Source organism: Bos grunniens, chromosome 3, assembly GCF_055505025.1.
Source record: "Bos grunniens cultivar Pamir isolate PY7600 chromosome 3, Bosgru_T2T1.0, whole genome shotgun sequence".
In the NCBI taxonomy this organism is placed as follows: domain Eukaryota; kingdom Metazoa; phylum Chordata; class Mammalia; order Artiodactyla; family Bovidae; genus Bos; species Bos grunniens.
This window is the reverse complement of record NC_141167.1, coordinates 110,471,488-110,491,610: the sequence shown is the minus strand read 5'-3', so window position 1 is coordinate 110,491,610 and position 20,123 is coordinate 110,471,488. Positions and strand designations below refer to the sequence as shown.

Here is a 20,123-nt window from a genome sequence, read left to right as displayed (position 1 = left end):
TGATAAATAAGTTTGTGCCTAGCAAACACAATGATTCTCCTGTGTATATGTGTATGTATGTGTATGTATACTCCATATAAATCAGTGAAAGACACACAGATTTTTGTTTCCCTAATCAGTGATATAAAACAAACTTTTTTTTTTTTTTATTTCAGAAGGTTTTTTGCAAGTTGCTTTATTTACAACGCCAACTTTAAAAGTCACTGAACTAAAATTAACTGGACAATAAACTAGGCAGAAATTGCTTTACAAAAAGGGAAAGCCCAAAATGCCACTTTCTATGGGGAACCCACAGTTCAATTTTATTCAGAGCAAAGAAAAGAAACTTTCAATCACACTAGAAGAAACTGGGCCTTAAGTTTGGGAACTGTACTGAAACTACACATGCAATGAGGACAACATTCTGCTGATACAATTGACTTGCTGCTGCATTTGTTGACTCTTTTTCTAATATTAACAATTATAAACAAAGCAGTGCAACTAGTATTTGGAATAATCCTTACAGTGTTACAGCGTTAGACACGAAATTTCACTTCTCCTCACACCACTGGTTCTCTTTGCGTACCTGGGCTTCCTCTTCTTCAGTAAAATCATTTTTGATATTGAATGTCTTTTGAATCTCCTCAGGAGTTTTGCCCTTGATCATATTAGCAACAGTCTTGCAGGTAACATCAAGCAAACCTTTGATGTCTAAATAGTTTGCTGCCAATATAAGTTCAAAGAGTGTCCCTTGGTCAACTTTCAGGAATTCTTGATCCCAAACAGGTATATCATCTGTTCGTTTTTCTTTGTTCTCATCATCCTCAGGAGGAGGAGGATCATCCTTGTGGTGAGTGCACCACTGAATGACCTTTTTCAATATTGCTGCATTAACATTTGGCAAGGGGACTGGATCATCATCTCCTTCATCATCCATTCCCAAATCTTCCAACATAGTCTTGATGGTCACAGATTGTTTTGCAATTTCAACATCAACTTCGAATATCTCTCCATCAGAGCTCTGCAACTTAATTGAAGGCATGGTGGTAGGTCTCAAGGAGATGGCGGGCCGGAGGCTGAAGTGAGCAGGGCAACGTCGTCAAACAGCAACACTGAAAAGCGGAGAACAAGGCCACTACAGCCTAAAACAAACTTAAATGGGAAGGTATTTGGGGGGAGAATGGATACATGTATATGGATGGTTGAATCCCTTTACTGTCCACCTGAAACTACCACAACATTGTTGTTTTGTTTTACAAAATAAAAAGTTTTTAAAAAATAAAACAAACTTAGCTTTCACAAAGATTGAGAATTGATAGGTTGATTGGGTAGAAATATTCAGAGAGCAAATTTCAATGTATTATTTTTTTTCTAAATTCCTGACTGCCTTTTGCCTTTCCTGATGAATTTAATGAGCCACTAATAGTCTCACACATTTTGAGAAAACCAGTCATTGTCAAATACAAGATTAATTCTACTTGAACTAGCTTAGTTAATTTCTCCCAGACAACCCTCATTTGAGAAGATAATTCCTTAGGAAAGCACACATGTACATTTTTATATGTGTAGAGCCATCCTCTTCCTACCATCCTTGTAATTAAGATGTGACTGTGGCACAACAGGGCATTGAGACAAGTGACCAGAAATACAGTCAGTAAAAGGACTTCCCAGGTGGCGCTAGTGGTAAAGAACCTGCCTGACGATTCAGGAGATGTAAGAGGAGACACTAGTTCAATCCCTGAGTCAGGAAGACCCCCTGGAGGAGGGCTCAACAACCCACTCCAGCATTCTTGCCTGGGAAATCCCATGGACAGAGGAGGCTGTTAGGCTGCAGTCCATAAGGTCACACAGAGTTGGACACAATTGAAGCAACATAGCACACAAACACATATAATTTGTAGGAAGAAGGTGACCAGCTCATGGTAAAAACAGGGTTCTAAAAATCCCCATTTTCCAGCAAAATATCCCTCGTCCTTTCTGTACTAACTACCTCAACTTTCATGCATTAATTGAAACTCCTTCAGTGCTCGTGAAGTAATTTCCTATACTTCTTCCACCCTTCCCCCCTCAAAATCTTCTATACTTCCTCAGATAATTTTCTGACCATTTCATTTCATCTTGCACTTTCCCCTATGGAAAATCTTTTGAAACCTGATTTAAGTTTTTGCATGATATCAGTTTTTAAACTTATGTCCCAATCAAGAAAGTTGCTCATTTTCCCTGATGAATCTTTATTAGTAATACGGAAAAAAATGTGTATCAAAACATAATGTCATAATCATTCCAGGGGATTTGATCACACAGCTACAGAGCAAATGTATCTATCTGGGCTTGGCAAGAGACAAAAGAGACATCATTGGTAACAATCAGTGGTTCAACAGCTCAGAAGGAATTTGTAGAAGTGAACTCTACAGAGAGTGATCTGGGGGATTAGGAAGATGTGACAGAAACTCTGTGTGTGCCCACAGGAAAATTTAGATGTAAATCCCTGAACAGCTTGCAAATGAAAGAAAAGGGATTAGTTCTGGGATATGAGTTCCTTTGGAAGTTCAACATAGATCTGTGTGAAAATATTAAAGGAAGATATTTGCAAATTGGAGAATTTTAATCTTTTACCTTGCAAATCATCTAGAAACATTTCATAATTTCTAGCTGAGACCTATTAAAATGAAGCTATAAAGAAACCTTTTTGAGGGATACAGAATAAAACTTGGATAAATATAGACATACTGTATACAAGGACAGGATGCCTCAACTTTGAAGATATACCAGTTGTCCTTATTTCATCTTTAAACTCAAATCAATGCCACTCAAATATTAATTGTTTGATAATATGATAAATATTCCCAAGTTTCAAGCATAATATTAATCATAAATCCCTCAAGTCACCTTTATACACATAGGTGCATGAATGCTAAGTTGCTTCAGTCATGTCTGACTCTTTGTGACCCTATGGACTGTAGCCCACCAGGCTCCTCTATCCATGGGATTGTCCAGGCAAGAGTACTGGAGTGGGTTGCCATGCTCTTCTCCAGGAATACACATATATAGAGGAATATATATGTCTGTAAGTGTGTGTGTGAATTGTTACTTTAAAAATTTTGAGATAAGCTAAGTAAAAATTTTTAGCCCTCTACCACATTTTAAACACTGGATATAGTGGAGATTATGTATTTTTTTTAAATCACACTGCAGGTAAATACATGGCAAAGAAACCACTCTTACCCCTTTCCCAGAGCTCAGTTGAATTTTCACTCCAGCGGTATGTCCAGTACCACTGTCCCCACTGCCTCATGCTGTGATTAAGACACTAACATTGCCCAACGGTCATGGAAACTATTTCCCATATCTTGTCACACACACTCCTGGACACCATGACCCTCTTCCCATGCAATGACATGCAACTCAGTTCTAAGGATGACCTCATAAATCAACCAGCACCACTGCTTCCTCCTCACTTCCCACACTGTTTGAGGTCATACAAAGTGAAAATTTGCAAGGAAAGAGAACATATTTAATGTATGACCTCTTTGACCTAGAAAATTACTAAGTACATTACTTTCTTAGTTTGGGCCATGGACTATTCATTGTAAAATAAGGATATGGGTGTCTTCTTCTCTATTGATCTACATCTTCATTTAAAGTAGATAAAGATGAGATTATTTTGAACAGTATTGAGTAAAGTAGAAAGATAAACAGTTGTGTCATAATTATCTGGCAGTAATTGATCTTCCTAGGTCACTAAACTGCTCCCAAAATCTCTGTTCCTATTGGTCTCTTCACTTCTAAATTGATGATGCTCATGGATCTCAACCTAAGAAAATTTCAGATCAAATTCCTCTCTTCCTCAAAGCTTCAAAAGTTCTATACCTGTGGCGGATTCACTTTGATATTTGGCAAAACTAATACAATTATGTAAAGTTTAAAAATAAAAAATAAATAAAAAGTTCACAATTTACAACCAACAAAAGTAGACATTTTGTGCTGGCCTTAAGATCCTCCATGAATTGTCCTCAAATTCCTCTCTCTTCATACCTGCTCCTCCATCTATGTTTCTAAATATGCAAAATATACTTATGCCACATGTTCTGTATTAGTTAGCTAAGGCTGCTGTAACAAAGTATCATAGACCTGGCTAGTTAAATAACAGAATTTATTTTTTCACAGTCTGAAAGCTAGAAATCCAATTCAAAATATCATCAGTTTGGTTTATTCTGTGGCCTCTCTCCTTGACTTGTGTTTAGCTATCTTCTCCCTGTGGCTTCATTCATCTTTCCTCTGTAATTCTGTATTCAAACTTCCTCTTCTTACAGAGGTGCCAGTCATACTGGATTGTGGTCCACTCTAATGACCTAATTTTAGCTTCATTGCCTGCTTTAAAACCTTGTTTTCCCCAAACAGTCATATTCTGAGGTACCACTGGTTATGACTTCACCATGTGAATTTCAGAGGGACACAATCCAACCCATAACATGATTCTTCATTTTGAAATGTCCCAGGAGTAGGTGGGATGAATTGAGAGAGCAGTAATAAAACATGCACATTACCATATGCAGAATTAGATAGCTAGTGGAAATTTGCTGTATGATTCAGGAAGCTCATATCCAGTGCTCTGCAACAATATAGAGGCATTGGTTGGGGTGGGAGGGAGGTTCAGAATGGAAGGGACATACATACACCTATGGCTGACTCATGTTGATGTATGGCAGAAACCAACACAATACTCTAAAGCAATTGTCTTCAAATTCAAAGCAAATAAATTAAAAAAAAAATTAAAAAGAGACTATGAGGTTTGTATATTAAATATATTTCAATAAAAAGTTTCTTATTAAAAAAATGTCCCCCCCCATTTCTATTAAACTAATTTTTATTTTTTAGATGCAGTGAAAAACAATACACTTTGCTCTCTGTTCCAACAGCTAATTTCTTAGTGATTCCTTAGTACTTTTTTATTTAAAATATATTTGGTTATTTAAAAATAAATGTCAAACTATCTAAATAACATATGATCCTCAGAGTTAAAAAAGTATCAATATGTAACAAAGATTGTGAAATGTCCTTTCTTCCTCAACTTTATTTCCTTGAATTTCCACTCTTTATAATTAAACTGATTATGAATATATACACATGCACACACAAAAACACATTACTTAGAGAGAGAAATATAGGTAGATAGATAATCTACTATCAATCTTTAAATTATTCTACAAATATTTATGAATCTTTTTCAAGTGTGTATTTATGACTGAATCAGATTGTTTTTTAACTGAGAGATAATTCACATACTATACTATTTCAGTTCAGATCAGTCACTCAGTCATGTCCAACTCTTTGTGACCCCATGGACTGCAGCACACCAGGCCTCCCTGTCCATCACCATCTCCCGCTCTCATCACCATCTCCCATCTCTCATCACCATGAGTTTACTCAAACTCATGTCCATTGAGTCAGTGATACCATCCAACCATCTCATCCTCTGTCATCCCCTTCTCCTTCTGCCCTCAATCTTTCCCAGTATCAGGGTCTTTTCAAATGAGTCAAGCTCTTCATATCAGGTGGCCAAAGTATTGGAGTTTCAGCTTCAACATCAGTCCTTCCAGTGAATACTCAGGACTGATTTCCTTTAGGCTTGACTGGTTGGATCTCCTTGCAGTCCAAGGGACCCTCAAGTGTCTTCTCCAACACCACAGTTCAAAAGCATCAATTCTTTGGCACTCAGCTTTCTTTATAGTCCAACTCTCACATCCATACATGACTACTGGAAAAACCATAGCCTAGACTAGACGGACCTTTGTTGGCAAAGTAATGTCTCTGCTTTTGAATAAGCTGTCTAGGTTGGTCATAACTTTCCTTCTAAGGAGTAAGCGTCTTTTAATTTCATGGCTGCAGTCACCATCTGCAGTGATTTTGGAGCCCAAAAACTAAAGTCAGCCACTGTTTCCACTGTTTCCCCATCTAGTTGCCATGAAGTGATGGGAATGGATAATGGATTCCATGATCTTCATTTTCTGAATGTTGAGTTTTGAGCCAACTTTTTCACTCTCCTCTTTCACTTTCATCAAGAGGCTTTTTAGTTCCTCTTCACTTTCTGCCATAAGGGTGGTGTCATCTGCATATCTGAGGCTATTGATATTTTTCCCGGCAATCTTGATTCCAGCTTGTGCTTCTTCCAGTCCAGCGTTTCTCATGATGTACTCTGCATAGAACTTAAATAAGCAGGGTGACAATATATAGCCTTGACATACTCCTTTTCCTATTTGGAACCAGTCTGTTGTTCCATGTCCAGTTCTAACTGATGCTTCCTGACCTGTATACAGATTTCTCAAGAGACAGGTCAGGTGTTCTGGTATTCCCATCTCTTCCAGAATTTTCCACAGTTTATTGTGATCCACACAGTCAAGGCTTTATCATAGTCAATAAAGCAGAAGTAGATGCTTTTCTGGAACTCTCATCCTTTTTCAATGATCCAGCAGATGTTGGCAATTTGATCTATAATATTTACTCTTTTAAAATGTAGATTCAATGGATTTTAGTATACTCAGAAAATTAGGCCACCATCACTAATATTAATTCCAGAACATTTTCATTAGCCTGGCAAGAAACCCCATAAACATTAGCAGTCTCCTCCTCTTCCCCCAGCAACCTCTACTCTACTTTTTTGTCCTTATAGATTTGCCTATTCTAAGCATGTTATACAAATGGAATTATACAATATGTTGTCTTTTCTGTATGAGTGTTTTTAATTAGCATACAGGTCATCTATGTTATAGTGTGTATCAGGGCTTTGTGACTTTTTGTGGCAACATTTAGGTAGTTCCCAAATTTTGACTATTATCAAAATGTATGATGCCTCTATGAAGAATCATGTACAATGTATTGTGTAAGCATATGTATTTAATTTTCTTGAGTATGTGATAGGAGTAGAATTACTGGATCATATGGTAATTTTATCTGCAACTTTTTGAGGAACAGTAAATTTTTCAGAGCAACTGCACTAATTTACCTCTCTAGAAATATATGAGAATCCCAATTTCTCCATTTCCTAGCCAACACATGGTATTTTCTGCATTATTAGGATTATTAGTATGATTGCCATCCTAGTGAATGTGAAGTGATATGTTGTGGTTTTGATTTGCATTTCCTCAATCACTACTGCTATTGAGTTTTTATTTTTTTTTCTATATGTAACTAGTGATTTGCATGTATTCTTTGGAGACTGCCTATTTAAAACTTTTATCCATTTTAAAATTGTGATGTTTCCTTTCTCACACTGATAGCAACATACCTAAGCTTGCATAAAACCTCTATCCTTTTACTCCCTGCCTTTTAAATTTTAATCTCAAAATTAATGTTTTTGTATTTTGTATTCATTAAGAAATTATAGTAGTCATACTCATTCTAATTCTCTTCTCCTTTAGCCTTTATACAACAGTTGAATAGTTAACACATCATATTACAAAATTCAAAATTTCTAAATCTGATATTTACATTTTCCATTGTGTTGTATATTTTCATGTATTTTCATTTTACTAATTATCACCCTTTCATTTCAGCTTTTGTTCAGTGTAAATCATGTCTGATCTTTGTGACCCCATGAACTGCAGCACGCCAGGCTTCCCTGTCCTTCACCAAGTTTACTCAAACTCACGTTCATTGAGTCAGTGGTGACATTCAATCATCTCATCCTCTGTTGCCCTTTCTTCTCTTGCCCGCAACCTTCCCCAGTATCAGGGTCTTTTCCAGTGAGTTAGCTCTTCACATCAGGTGGCCAAAGTATTGGAGCTTCAGCTTCAGCATCAGTCCTTCCAATGAATATTCAGGGTTGATATCCTTTAGGATTGACTGATTTGATTACCTTACAGTCCAAGGGACTCTCAAGAGTTTTCTCCAGTACCACAGTTCAAAAGCATCAATTCTTTGGTGTTCAGTCTTCTTTATGGTCCAACTCTTACATCTGTACATGACTACTGGAAAAATCATAGCTTTTATTTCACAGACTTTGGTACAAAGGTGATTGATGTCTCTGCTTAATATGCTGTCTAGATTTGTCATAGCTTTTCTTCCAAGGAGCAAGTATCTTTTAATTTCATGGCTACAGTCACCATTTGCAGTGGCTTTGGAGCCCAAGAAAATAAAATCTGTCACTGTTTCCAATTTTTCCACATTTATTTGCCATTAAGTGATGAGACCAGATGCCATGATCTTTGTTTTCTGAATGTTGAATTTTGAGTCCACTTTTTCACTCTTCTCTTTCACCTTCATCAAGAGGCTCTTTAATTACCCTTCACTTCCCTGTGGCTCAGCTGATAAAGAATCTGCCTGAAATTCAGGACACCTGGATTCGATCCCTAGGTTGGGAAGATCCCTTGGAGAAGGGAAAGGCTACTCACTCTGGTATTCTGGCCTAGAGAATTACATGGACTATATAGTCCTTGGGGTCACAAAGAGTCGGACACGACTGAGTGACTTTCACTTTTGCTTTCACTTTCTGTCATTAAAGTGGTATCATCTGCATATCTGAGATTATTGATATTTCTCTCAGCAATCTTGATTCCAGTTTGTGAATAATCCAGCCCAGCATTTTGTATGATACACTCTGAATATAAGTTAAATAAGCCGGGTGACAATATATAGGTTTGACATACTCCTTTCCCAATTTAGAACCAGTCCATTGTTCCATGTCTGGTTCTGTTTCTCTCTTGAGAAACCTTCTCAAGAGACAGGTAAGGTGGTCTGGTATTCCCATCTCTTAAAGAATTTTCAACAGTGTGTTGTGATTCACACAAAGGCTTTAGCATAATCAATGAAGCAGAACTAGATTTTTTTTTTTTTTATTCTCTTGGTTTTTCTATGATCCAATGGATGCTGGCAATTTGTTCTCTGGTTCCTCTGCCTTTTCTAAATCCAGATTGTATATCTGGAAGTCCTCAGTTCATGTACTGCTGAAGCCTAGCTTGAAAGATTTTGAGTATTACCTTGCTAGCACGTGAAATGAGCACAATTGTATGGTAATTTGAACATTCTTTGGCATCGCCTTTCTTCAGCTTAAGGAAATCCTTTCAGTATTTCAACATTTTTTATAAGGCAGATCTAATGATGATTTATGAACGCCACTAGCTTCTGTTTATTTGGTAAAATCTTTATTTCACCTTTGTTTCTGAAGAATAACCCTGACAGAGTACTCTTGGCTGGCTGTCTTTCTTTCTTTCTTTCTTTCTTTTTTAAATTCAGCACATTGAACATACCATCTTGCTCTCTTCTGGTCAGTAGTTTCTTCTGAGAAATCTGCTGATAGTCTAATGAGGGTTATGTTGTAGGTTGAAATCTTTATCTTCTTGCTACTTTTTGGATTCTCTCTGTGCTTTTGATTTTTTGAAGTTAATTTAATGTGTCTTAGAGAACAACATTTTGAATTGAAATAATGAGGGGATGTAGCTTCATGAACTTGGGTGTCTAAATCTCACATAAGACTTGAGAAGATCTCAACTATCATTTATTTAAATAAACCTTTTGTCCTCTTCCTCATATTCTCTTTCTGGAAATCCAGTGATTCTGATATTTGTTCTCTTGATGTCCATTAGATCATGTAGTCTTTCTTTGCTGTTTTCATACTTTTTTTGTTCTCTGATTGACTTATTTCAAAATTCCTATTCTCTTACTCACTGAGTCCATCTTCTTTTTGATCAGCTCTGCTACTGATGTCCTTTATTGCATTTTAAATTTCATTCACTAAATTCCTAAGCACCAGAATTTCTGAATGATTCTGTTTTATTACAACATGTATCTCCTTTAAATTTATTTCATTTCTGCATTGCTCTGTTGATTTTGTTGAATTGTCTGGTCATTCAGTTCAATTCAGTTCAGTTGCTCAGTCATGTCCAATTCTTTGTGACCCCATGAATTGCAGGTGGGAAATTACTGGGAAAACCATAGCCTTGACTAGATGGTCCTTTATTGGCTAAGTAATGTCTCTGCTTTTGAATATGCTATCTAGGTTGGTCATAACTTTCCTTCCAAGGAGTAAGTGTCTTTTAATTTCATGGCTGCAGTCACCATCTGCAGTGATTTTGGAGCCCCCCAAAATAAAGTGTGACATTGTTTCCACTGTTCCCCTATTTCCAATGAAGTGATTTCAGTTCAGTTCAGTTCAGTTCAGTCGCTCAGTCGTGTCCGACTCTTTGCAACCCCATGAATTGCAGCACGCCAGGCCTCCCTGCCCATCACCAACTCCCGGAATTCATCCAAACCCACGTCCATCGAGTTGGTGATGCCATCCAGCCATCTCATCCTCTGTTGTCCCCTTTTTCTCCTGCCCCCAATCCCTCCCAGCATCAGAGTCTTTTCCAATGAGTCAACTCTTCACATGAGGTGGCCAAAGTATGAAGTCATTAAGTTTCTTCAAAAAAAGTTATTTTGAATTATTTATTGGACAATTCACATATCTCTGTACCTTTGGGCTCAGTTATTAGAGGATTATTGTGATCATTTGATCAAGTCATGTTTCCTTGACTTTTTGCGTATCTTGAAATTGTACATAGCTACTTTGGCACTTGAAGGAGTTATAACCTCCGCATTCCTTACTAACTGTCTTCAGGTGGAAGGTACATTTGTTGGTCCTACTTATACACTGGAATTTCCTGACCTTGCATGGGAACATCTGCTCCATGCTCCCTCATGTAGCAGAATTCTTCTTTTAAAAGCTTTGTTGAGATATAATCCATGTACCATAGAAGTCAATCATTTAAGAGTCCAATTCAATGGCTTTTAGTATGTTCACATAGTTATACACCCATCATTACAATCAGTTTTAGAACATTTTATTAGCCTAAGAAATTAATCCACACCTTTAGCCTACAAGACCCCATATTCCCACCCAACTCTCATCCCTAGGCAATTACTAACCTACTTTCTATTTCTATAAGCTTGCCTATTCTGGACATGTTATATTAATGGAATCATATATGATGTGGTCATACATGACTGGCTTCTTTCACTCAGTGTGTTTTCAAGGTTCATCCAATATTGTAATTTGTATCATCCATTGTTTTTTAAGTAGCAGAATTCTTAATTTTGCATGTCTTCTTTTAATCTTTTAGCACATCCAATCAGATATTGGAAATCTCTTATTTTCCTGAAGGTGGTGCTGTAGCCCAACTTTGTGCTTTGTCCCTTGCCCATAGACTCTGTTTTCTGCTTGCCTTCTTTAAATACCATAGCTCACTCTCACAGCCATTTCAGGATCTTTCAAAAGGAGCTGGCTGAAAAGTCAGGGGAGATTTGGGCTTGGTACTTGGGTATTTGGGGTAACTATGGGCCAGTTAGGGGAGATCTTCAAGTGAGGTTTTCCAAAAGCTTGTATGTGGACTTGCTGCTAGAGTCTTGAATACAGTCAACAGATACCAGATCCCTTAAACGTGCTCTCATATTTGTATCTGCCTTTCCTGATCCCCTCTCCCCATGTAGTCATGAAAGTCTTTCCTGTACCCTGGGTGCTTTAGGAGAGAAAAGCTTTCCTCCAGCAGCATCCCACACAGCTGGGGAACATGGGCCCTCAGTCATTTCACTCCCATTTTGCTCAGGAGAGTTGTTGCCAGCTAGTTCAGTGCCAAGCTGTGACACCTAGAGGAGGGGTGGCACTGAAAAACGTCTTCTTCCATATTCAATGCAAGTATTTTGTGGGTTTTTTGATTTTTGCTTTTTTGCTTCAACAGAGTGCTGGCATCTTCCCTCTGTAAACCAGGACTTCTACAAAGGCTCTTTTATCCTTGGCTATATGCCCACGTCAGTGCTTTGCAGGTGCTCCTCAACTGCAACAAAGAGGGGCCAAAACCAATCCACAGACACCTGCCAGTTCCATAACCCATAATAAGGTTTATCTACCTGTTATCCAGTGCACAGGTGGGAAAAACTCCCTGGATCCCCCAACTCTCTGAGAGGTACTTTTGTTCATGGATGGATACTAAATTTTAGCTGATGAAAGGTGACAAAAAGGGGGACAATTTATGCAGTCATAATGTTCTTCTTCACTTCTTTCAAGTATTTGCTAGAATGGCCCCTTCTTAATGAGATCTTGTACACCCTGTTAAAATCATCACCACCAATACCTTTGCTCCCTTGCCTTACTCCACACCCCCCACCCCCCACCCCCCATGGAACACATGATCTTCTAACATATAATTTACTAATATATCCTGCTTATTGTTTATGCTTCATTTCTCTGCAATAGACTATAAACTCCACGAAGGCAAGGTTCTTTATTTTTTCTTACTAATGTATCCTGTAACTAAAATAGTGTCTAACACTTAGTAAGTGTTCAGGACATATTAATTTATTTTATTAAAAATGGATAGTTTTGGAATTATAGAAAGAAAAAGATGTCTCCTTATACGCAAATAAATGTGTACATGCTTGAAAGTCAAGCATATTTTTTTTTTGTTTTGCTACTTTATTTTTAATTGATTTGTATTGGAGTATATAGTTTACTCACAATGTTGTATTACATATATATACATATATACACTATTTTTGCAGTCACATTTAATGGAGATCTATTAATTTCATTTGTATAGCATCCCACTTCTAGGGAACTTTGTTTGACTCTATGTAAACCAACTGGGTAAATGAATTACAGGAAGTTATCCTTTTGACCACAAGTTTGAGCTTATTCCCTGACTCAGGCAAACCATTTTCTCTAACCCAGTACTAAAAACATGGGTAAACAGAGAGGACAGAAAATCATTGAATGACAGTTCCCTAAAGAGATGATTTACAAGATCCTATGAAGAAAAGTTTTGCAGTTGTTCTAGTTCCTTCAAAAACTCTGGTCATCAAATCTTTCTTCATATACATGAGCAGTCCACAAACCTTCCAAATATTATCGTTTTGTTTACTTAAATTCATTAGATGTGGTGTGAAGAACTGTAAGAATATGAGATTTTGCACTCATTGCAAGCTAAGAAGATAGTCTTCTACAACTCCACAGATGATGAGGACTCTAGGTCAAAGACAAAGGATAGTTACTTTCTGGCAATAGCCAAAGTATCAGAATTTCTGTTGACCCTCTGTTGCCACAGGGAAATGTACATAGAGCAGTATGTGTTACAAGAGAGGGGCCCAGAGCATAGGTGACCAGGACAGGCCTAATTTTGCCTTCAACTTGATTAAACTTTGGGGAGGTTTCTTCCTGACCCTAGACCCCTGATCTCCCTTTTCTTAGAGTATATGCTTTAGAAAATGTGCAATTGTATATTATTTTTCTGTCCTTCCAATATATACATATTTTTAAATTCTAGTCAGTTTTACAACCCAGAAATGTCTTTCTCAAGGACCTGGGAGCATCCATTTGAAATATGATCATTAAGGAAGACATTGTTCTTAATATCCCAATTTGCATGGGATGAAAGGAATCCAACATTGGTGAATACCTTGCTACAAGCACAAAATTGCATCCTGTAATAAAGCCATGAGATGTTTATTTTTCCTTTTGATAAAATCAGGTAGTAAACCCAAATGCTATAAGGTTCTCCAGTACCTTTCCATTACCTCGTCGTAGCCACTGAAAACCTTATCCCTGTTGGTTGTGGCAGAGTTGCCAAATTCAGACTTGGTATTTCTCCATTACCAAAATAATCTTGAATAAAATTTTCCTTGTCTGTTTAACACAATTTTTGACTTGACATAATTTTTGGCACATTTTTGACTTGACGTAAGGAATAAGAAAAAAGCAAACTTGTCTCCAGGGCTTCCCTGGTGACTCAATGGTAAAGAATCTGCCTGCAATGCAAGAGCTGCAAGACAAGACATGGGTTCAATCCCTGGGTTGGGAAGGTCCCCTAGGGGAGAGCATGGCTACCTATTCCAGAATTCTTACCTAGAGAATCCCATGGACAGAGGAGCATGGAGGGCTACAGTCCACAGGATTGCAAAGAGTCAGACAGGACTGAAGTGACTTAGCAAGGCACACTTGATGCCAAAGAAAACAATTTATCTCTCTTCTAGAAACACTAAGAAAAAGATGAGGTAAATTTAAAATCATTCAGGAGGTCCACACATGAAGAGGATAACAGAAAATTAAAGCCATAAAGCAGGATAGATAAAAACTTTTAAAAAATCACTTTAGTGTCAGACTGCTGCACACAAATCTCACCCACATTTTATGAAAGTTGATCAAGGAATTAAGTGTAAAGTCTACTTCTGGAGTTTTCTATTTAATTGCTGCAACTTCTGGACATATAGAATTTGATTTCCTAATGTCTACATACTCTGTAGTAGATGAGTATATCTATGAGTAGATGCAAGAATGCCAATTAATCTATCCTGTCATTATTTTTCAAATTACAAAACATAAAATCTGTGCCAGAAAGATATAAATAATTTCTCAAACATGTAAAAAAGAACACTGTAATATTCAAATGTATAATGTAGAAAGATTAAATGGTAATATAGAGTGAAATGATTTAGATAAGGTTGGCCATGAGCAAAGACTATCAACTAATTGGGTCTGTGAATGGATTTAGATATGCTGCTAACTCTTTAAATTGTAAATAAGTCTTCCCCCACTCGTATTCATGAGGCTAATTTCATTTTTGGATATTGCTTTCAAAAATACTGTCTGTTGCAATATGTGGACTAGAATGATTAATTGATTCACTATGGCCGTAACTGGCACCCCACTCCAGTCCTCTTGCCTGGAAAATCCCATGGACGGAGGAGCCTGGTAGGCTGCAGTCCATGGGGTCGCAAAGAGTCGGACACGACTGAGCAACTTCACTTTCACTTTTCACTGTCATGCATTGGAGAAGGAAATGGCAATCCACTCCAGTATTCTTACCTGGGAGCCTGGTGGGCTGCCGTCTGTGGGGTCGCACAGAGTCGGACACGACTGACGCCACTTAGCAGCAGCAGCAGCATAACACTGATCAGGTCAAATATATGATTATTTTTACTGTCAGTAACATTCTAAACTCAATAAACCTCAAAGTAGCATCTTATTCTGAAACAAAAATAGACATTAGTGTCACATAATTAACTTTATCTGAACTTGTCTATATTGCAATTGAGTTACAAAAGCTGAGAGAAGAAAATGTGCCAACTATTCTCAAAAAACAAATTCTCAGTTAAAAAGATATGGAAACACATTCTTTGTCAGAAAGCTATATTTATTACAGAATCTGAAATATAACAATATATCAATCATATAATTTTAGGGATCCTTTCTTCCCCAACACTTTTCTAATAGCAACTTGAACATCCTTGTTTCTTAGACTGTATACCATGGGGTTTAATAATGGAGTGACAATAGTGTATGTCACTGTTACTAATCTGTCCTTGTTAGACACATAGTTTGCTGTTGGTCTCAAGTAGATATAGGAAGCACAACCATAGTGAATAATGACAACAGTGAGATGAGACGCACAGGTGGAAAAGGCCTTCCGTCTGCCTTCAGCAGAGGGAATCTTCAGGATAGTCCTCAGAATGCAGATATAAGAAACACAAATGAATAAAAATGGGACCACGAGTACAAGAACACCACAGATGAATATGACAAATTCATGAGCATCTGTATTTGTGCAAGCCAGACGAATAACTGGTGAGATGTCACAGAAGTAATGGTTGACTTTGTTGGCACTACAGAAAGGGAGGCTGAAAACTAAATATACTACTGTTAGTGAGGCCAAGAACCCACCAATCCCACAGAGGGCTCCCAATTTTCCACACATCTGCCAACTCATAAGGATAGGGTAATGTAGAGGGTGACAGATGGCAGCGTAACGATCATAGCCCATAACTCCCAATAGCAAGCAATTGGTCATAGCAAAACCAAGGAAGAAGAACATTTGGATGGCACAACAGTGGAAGGAGATTGTCCTGGCCACAGAAAAGAGATTGATGAGCATCTTGGGTAGGATGACGAAGGTATAGCAGGTCTCTGATGTTGAGAGAATGCTGAGGAAGAAGTACATTGGTGTGTGGAGGCTTTTGTCCAGGCGGATGACAGTAACAATAATAACATTGCCACTGAGAATGGCTAAGTACAGAAAAAGGAATACCACAAAGAGAACAAGCTGAATGTCACCAAGACTTGAAAAACCCAGTAAAAGAAACTCGGTGACCATGGTGAGGTTTTCTGCCAAGACCTGAAAACAAAAGGGAAGTAAGTGCATTCAGGTACATAAATACACAAATCTAGGGTATGCAGGCTTATATTCCTTTCTTGAGATGTTGGAAACATCTTGCCTTTTCTAGTTCCTAGGAGCCTCTGGTTCATTATCCCCCTCTCCCTTCTTCAAACCCAGGAAAATTATATCTCTTTTTCCGACTCTGATTCTGTCTTTCACTTTTAAGAACAATGTGTTTACATGGTCAAGTCCAAATAATATAGACTAATCTCCCTAGCTGAAGGTCACAGGATTAGCAAACTTAATTTTATCTCCAGCCTAAATTCTCCTTTTTCATGTAACCTAACTTATTTGCGTGTTTCTGGGACTGATACATGGACATCTTTGAAAGGACATTATGCTGCCTCCTACAATTAGGAACACACCATGCAAAACACAAAAATGAAACAAAGAAAATGAGTCCTTTTTAATGGCATAAAACAACTAGGATAAAATTTAACAAAAGAGGAGCAACATTTATACACAGAAAACCATCAGACATTGCTGAGAAAAATTAAAGATCCAAATAAATGAAAAGACAACCATGTTCATGGATTGGAAGATTCAACATTATTATGAGATAATTATGAGCACAGTGATCCATATATTCATTACAGACTTCAAAATATTGACAAAGTAATCACAAAATAAATATGGAAAGGAACTGGAATAACCAAAATAATCATGAAATTTAAGGGCAAAGATAGAAGATTTATACTTTCTGATTGCAAAGTTTACTTTAATGATAGAGTAATCAAGAAAGCATGGTACTGGCATATATATACACACATAGATAATGGTTAAAATTGAGAGTCCAGAAATATACACTTCAAAGGGTACCATTGTGAAAATGAAGGGAACATCATACAGAAAAAATGCATTCACAAAGCATGTATCTGATAAGGGATTTGCATCCAGAATATACATATAACCCTTACAAGTAAAATAAGAGAAGGATGCAGTTTAAAAATGGGCAAACTCTTTCAGTAGACATTTCATCAAAGTGTATTGGTGGCTAGGAGGTATATAAAGATACATTCAGCATCACTTGCCATTAGAAAAATGCAAATTAAAACCATAATGTGCTTACTGCTCATATGCACTAAGATGACTATAATGAAAATGATAGATACTAAGAGGTGCTGGTAAGGAGGCAGAGAGGCTGAAACCTTCACATTTTGCTGATGGAAGTGTAATATTATGCAGTCACTTTTGAAAAGAGTTTCACAGTTCTTATAATGGTAAATATAAACTTAGCTAATGACATAGCAATTTTATTCTCAGGGATATAACAGAGGGACGTGAATACTATCCACATAAATATTTTTAGTGAATGTTCTTAGTAGTGGCATTATTGATAATAGCCAAAAGGAGAAAACTATTCAATGTATTGTGCCCCAATATATGAAGAAATAAATTTATGGACAAACAAAATCTGATATACCCATAAAACTGACTATTACATTCAGTAGTAAAAGGAAGAACTGTGGTGCATACCACAGCATAAATATCTTTAAAAATACTATGCTAAATGATAGTAGTCAAGTACAAAAGACTACACATTGGAAATTCTATTTATATGAAATGTGTAGGAAGGGAAAATATACATCAGTGGAAAGAAGATTAGTTGTAATCTTGGGATGGGGACAGGATGGAATTTGGCTGAAAACAGACAGGAGGTTATCTTTTGGGATGATGAAAATGTCCTAAAACTTATTGTGGTGATGACCACACAACTATATTAATTTGTACAAATATAATATGTGTATGTCATGGTATATTAAGCTATTTTTAAAAGACTGTTTTAAAGGAAATTGATATATTGATGATTTAATTTTTATATGTATATTTATTTTAATTACTAAATGGAAAACTTTGGAACATTAGGATCCATTTAATTTTCATCATGAGTCCTTCTCTGGGATGTTTCAGTGTTTCTGAAACACATTACAGATCTTCAAAAAAAATTTGTTAAATAATTTTAAACATAATTTTTTTACATTTCTAGCAACTTAAGATGTGCCATGATAGTGTATTATTATGCTCAATTCTATCTCCAAACCACAGTTAATATAACAATAAATATACAGTTAAAAAAATACAAAAAAGAAGACTGTATACTTGCAATAAATGAGTGGGAGAGAGGTTCTACTGCATTCAATACAGAGGGATTGAGTTAGACTGTGAATTATGGCTATTTAACATGCTCTCCCCTCTGAACAATCACAATACAGACATTCAAGAAAAATAAGAAAACATTCTCCAGCTGATTCAAACCAATGATACCAAAAGACTCACTGTCTGTATTTATAAACATGATAACTATATTCTTAAGTAACCAGAATTGCTCCTACCACCCTTCATTTTCTTTTCCTTTACCCTTTACTTCCTTAATAAATAGAAAAAATATTGTATAAGTCTCCAACTAATATAATTTTCAAAAAATTCTTGTGGCTATGTCAAGAAAAAAAAAATGCAAAAAATTAAAAGATTAGAAAAAAAGTACATTTTTTGATGGAAAAAATGGAAAAACTAAGCTCAAAACTAAAAACAGTATACCAAAGAGCAGTAAATAACCAAAAATTTGACTGAATAAAATAAAACATATATTGTCAACAAAAGCACAATCAGAAATATCAGAAAATAAACAATAAATTAAAAATTACAAAAATCATTTCAAAATATTAATATTAATAAAAATGTATTACAACTGATGGAGAAAATAAACTTCTGTTGTAGAAAATGGATTTAGTATATGATTTATGAAAAAGAAAGAACATGTATCAAATATATAAAAATTAGTTTTACATCATTTGTAGTGCAAGTTAAACTGAAAGATCATTTGCGCTCACCAAATTATCAATAGTGATGTGGATTATATGATTAGTAAAAGTGTTAATGCTAATATGTTTAAAAATAAGCTTTAATTTTATGGAAAGAAGTTCATCAAAATGTATCAAGGCCCTTGAATATATTCATTTATTTTTCTTCAATAATTCTGTTTGAAATCTATCAAAAATAGAATTTGATGTTTCTTCATCTGAAAAATGGCAAATGTGAGAATTAAATGTATGTGTAAATAAGTATGTGGGAAGTATGTAGAAAGTGCTTAAAATATCATGTACTACCTAGGAAGCGTGCTACTAGTGGTGTGATTTTCTTTGACTATTGCTTTTTTGTTGTTGCTGTTTGGGGGTGTTTTTGTTTATTTTGCTTGCTACTTTCCTCACTGAATGAATCAGCTGTTCAAAGATAGTGATTTTGAAACTTTATGCTTATCCCATCTCTGAGGTTACAGAATCAAGTTAATGGTCAACACCAGCAGTTTTAATATACCAACAGTACAGATGAGAGAAATGAATGAAAGTATACAATACATGAGTGACCTTTCTTTAGAGTGAATCTTCTGTTTTAGGCTGTGTGTGTGTACATGTGCACCTGCATGAAAGGTGGGAGTTAAAACATATTTCTTACTCTACCTTACAGGGAAAACCAGGAACATAGAATATACAACACAAAGGGCTGATGGCTTTCTTGGAAAACAAAGTTGTTATTTTTTTTTTTTTACCTTTTCAGGCCCCTTTCTTTCCATATCTGATGTTTTTTTACAGGCCTGATTTTTCTCTAGAGGCAGAAGAGAAATCTGAAGAGAATCAGTGTTTCTGAAAATGAAAAAATATATATATATACACATATCCATCATACTCTTTACTTTCAATATATTTGGCTTTCCTCTCTCATAGTAGGACCCAATGAGGGAAATTAGGGGGAAAAAAATCTTTCAATACAAGAACCTATAGATTTTTGCTTCCACTGCTTTTGACTTGAGAAGACCAACTGGAACTGAATATCTTCAGGAGTTATTTGGGCAGGAAGAATATAGGGTCCTGAGTATGGGAAGCAAGGCATTACAGACAGAGAGAAATCTTGGACAGGGTGGCAAGAAACAGAATAAACAGGGAAAGTGAGTATTGAAACAGTTCAGTC

The 20,123-nt window shown here is 36.4% G+C and overlaps 1 protein-coding gene and 1 pseudogene across 2 annotated transcripts; both read right to left on the bottom strand.

The window, feature by feature from the left end:
* Positions 1-275: 275 nt before the first annotated feature.
* LOC147376781 (S-phase kinase-associated protein 1 pseudogene) lies at positions 276-1,125 on the bottom strand (annotated as a pseudogene). Its single transcript, XR_015161224.1, has one exon. The product of XR_015161224.1 is annotated as an S-phase kinase-associated protein 1 pseudogene (transcript).
* Positions 1,126-15,167: 14,042 nt separating this feature from the next.
* Positions 15,168-19,734, bottom strand: LOC147376780 (olfactory receptor 10R2). The gene is made up of 2 exons (XM_086393512.1): positions 19,705-19,734; positions 15,168-16,115 (listed from the first exon to the last, which is right to left on the bottom strand). Exons 1-2 carry the CDS (start codon positions 19,726-19,728, stop codon positions 15,168-15,170), a joined length of 972 nt encoding a protein of 323 aa, XP_086249638.1. The 5' UTR covers positions 19,729-19,734.
* Between the last annotated feature and the right edge of the window lie 389 nt (positions 19,735-20,123).

Excerpts from the sequence above, each read along its gene's own strand:
- LOC147376780 (XM_086393512.1), bottom strand. The coding sequence starts at position 19,728 with ATGGAAAGAAAGGGGCCTGAAAAG. Across the intron at positions 16,116-19,704 it reads AAAGAAAGGGGCCTGAAAAG|GTCTTGGCAGAAAACCTCAC; the intron begins GTAAAAAAAAAA and ends TTTTGTTTTCAG.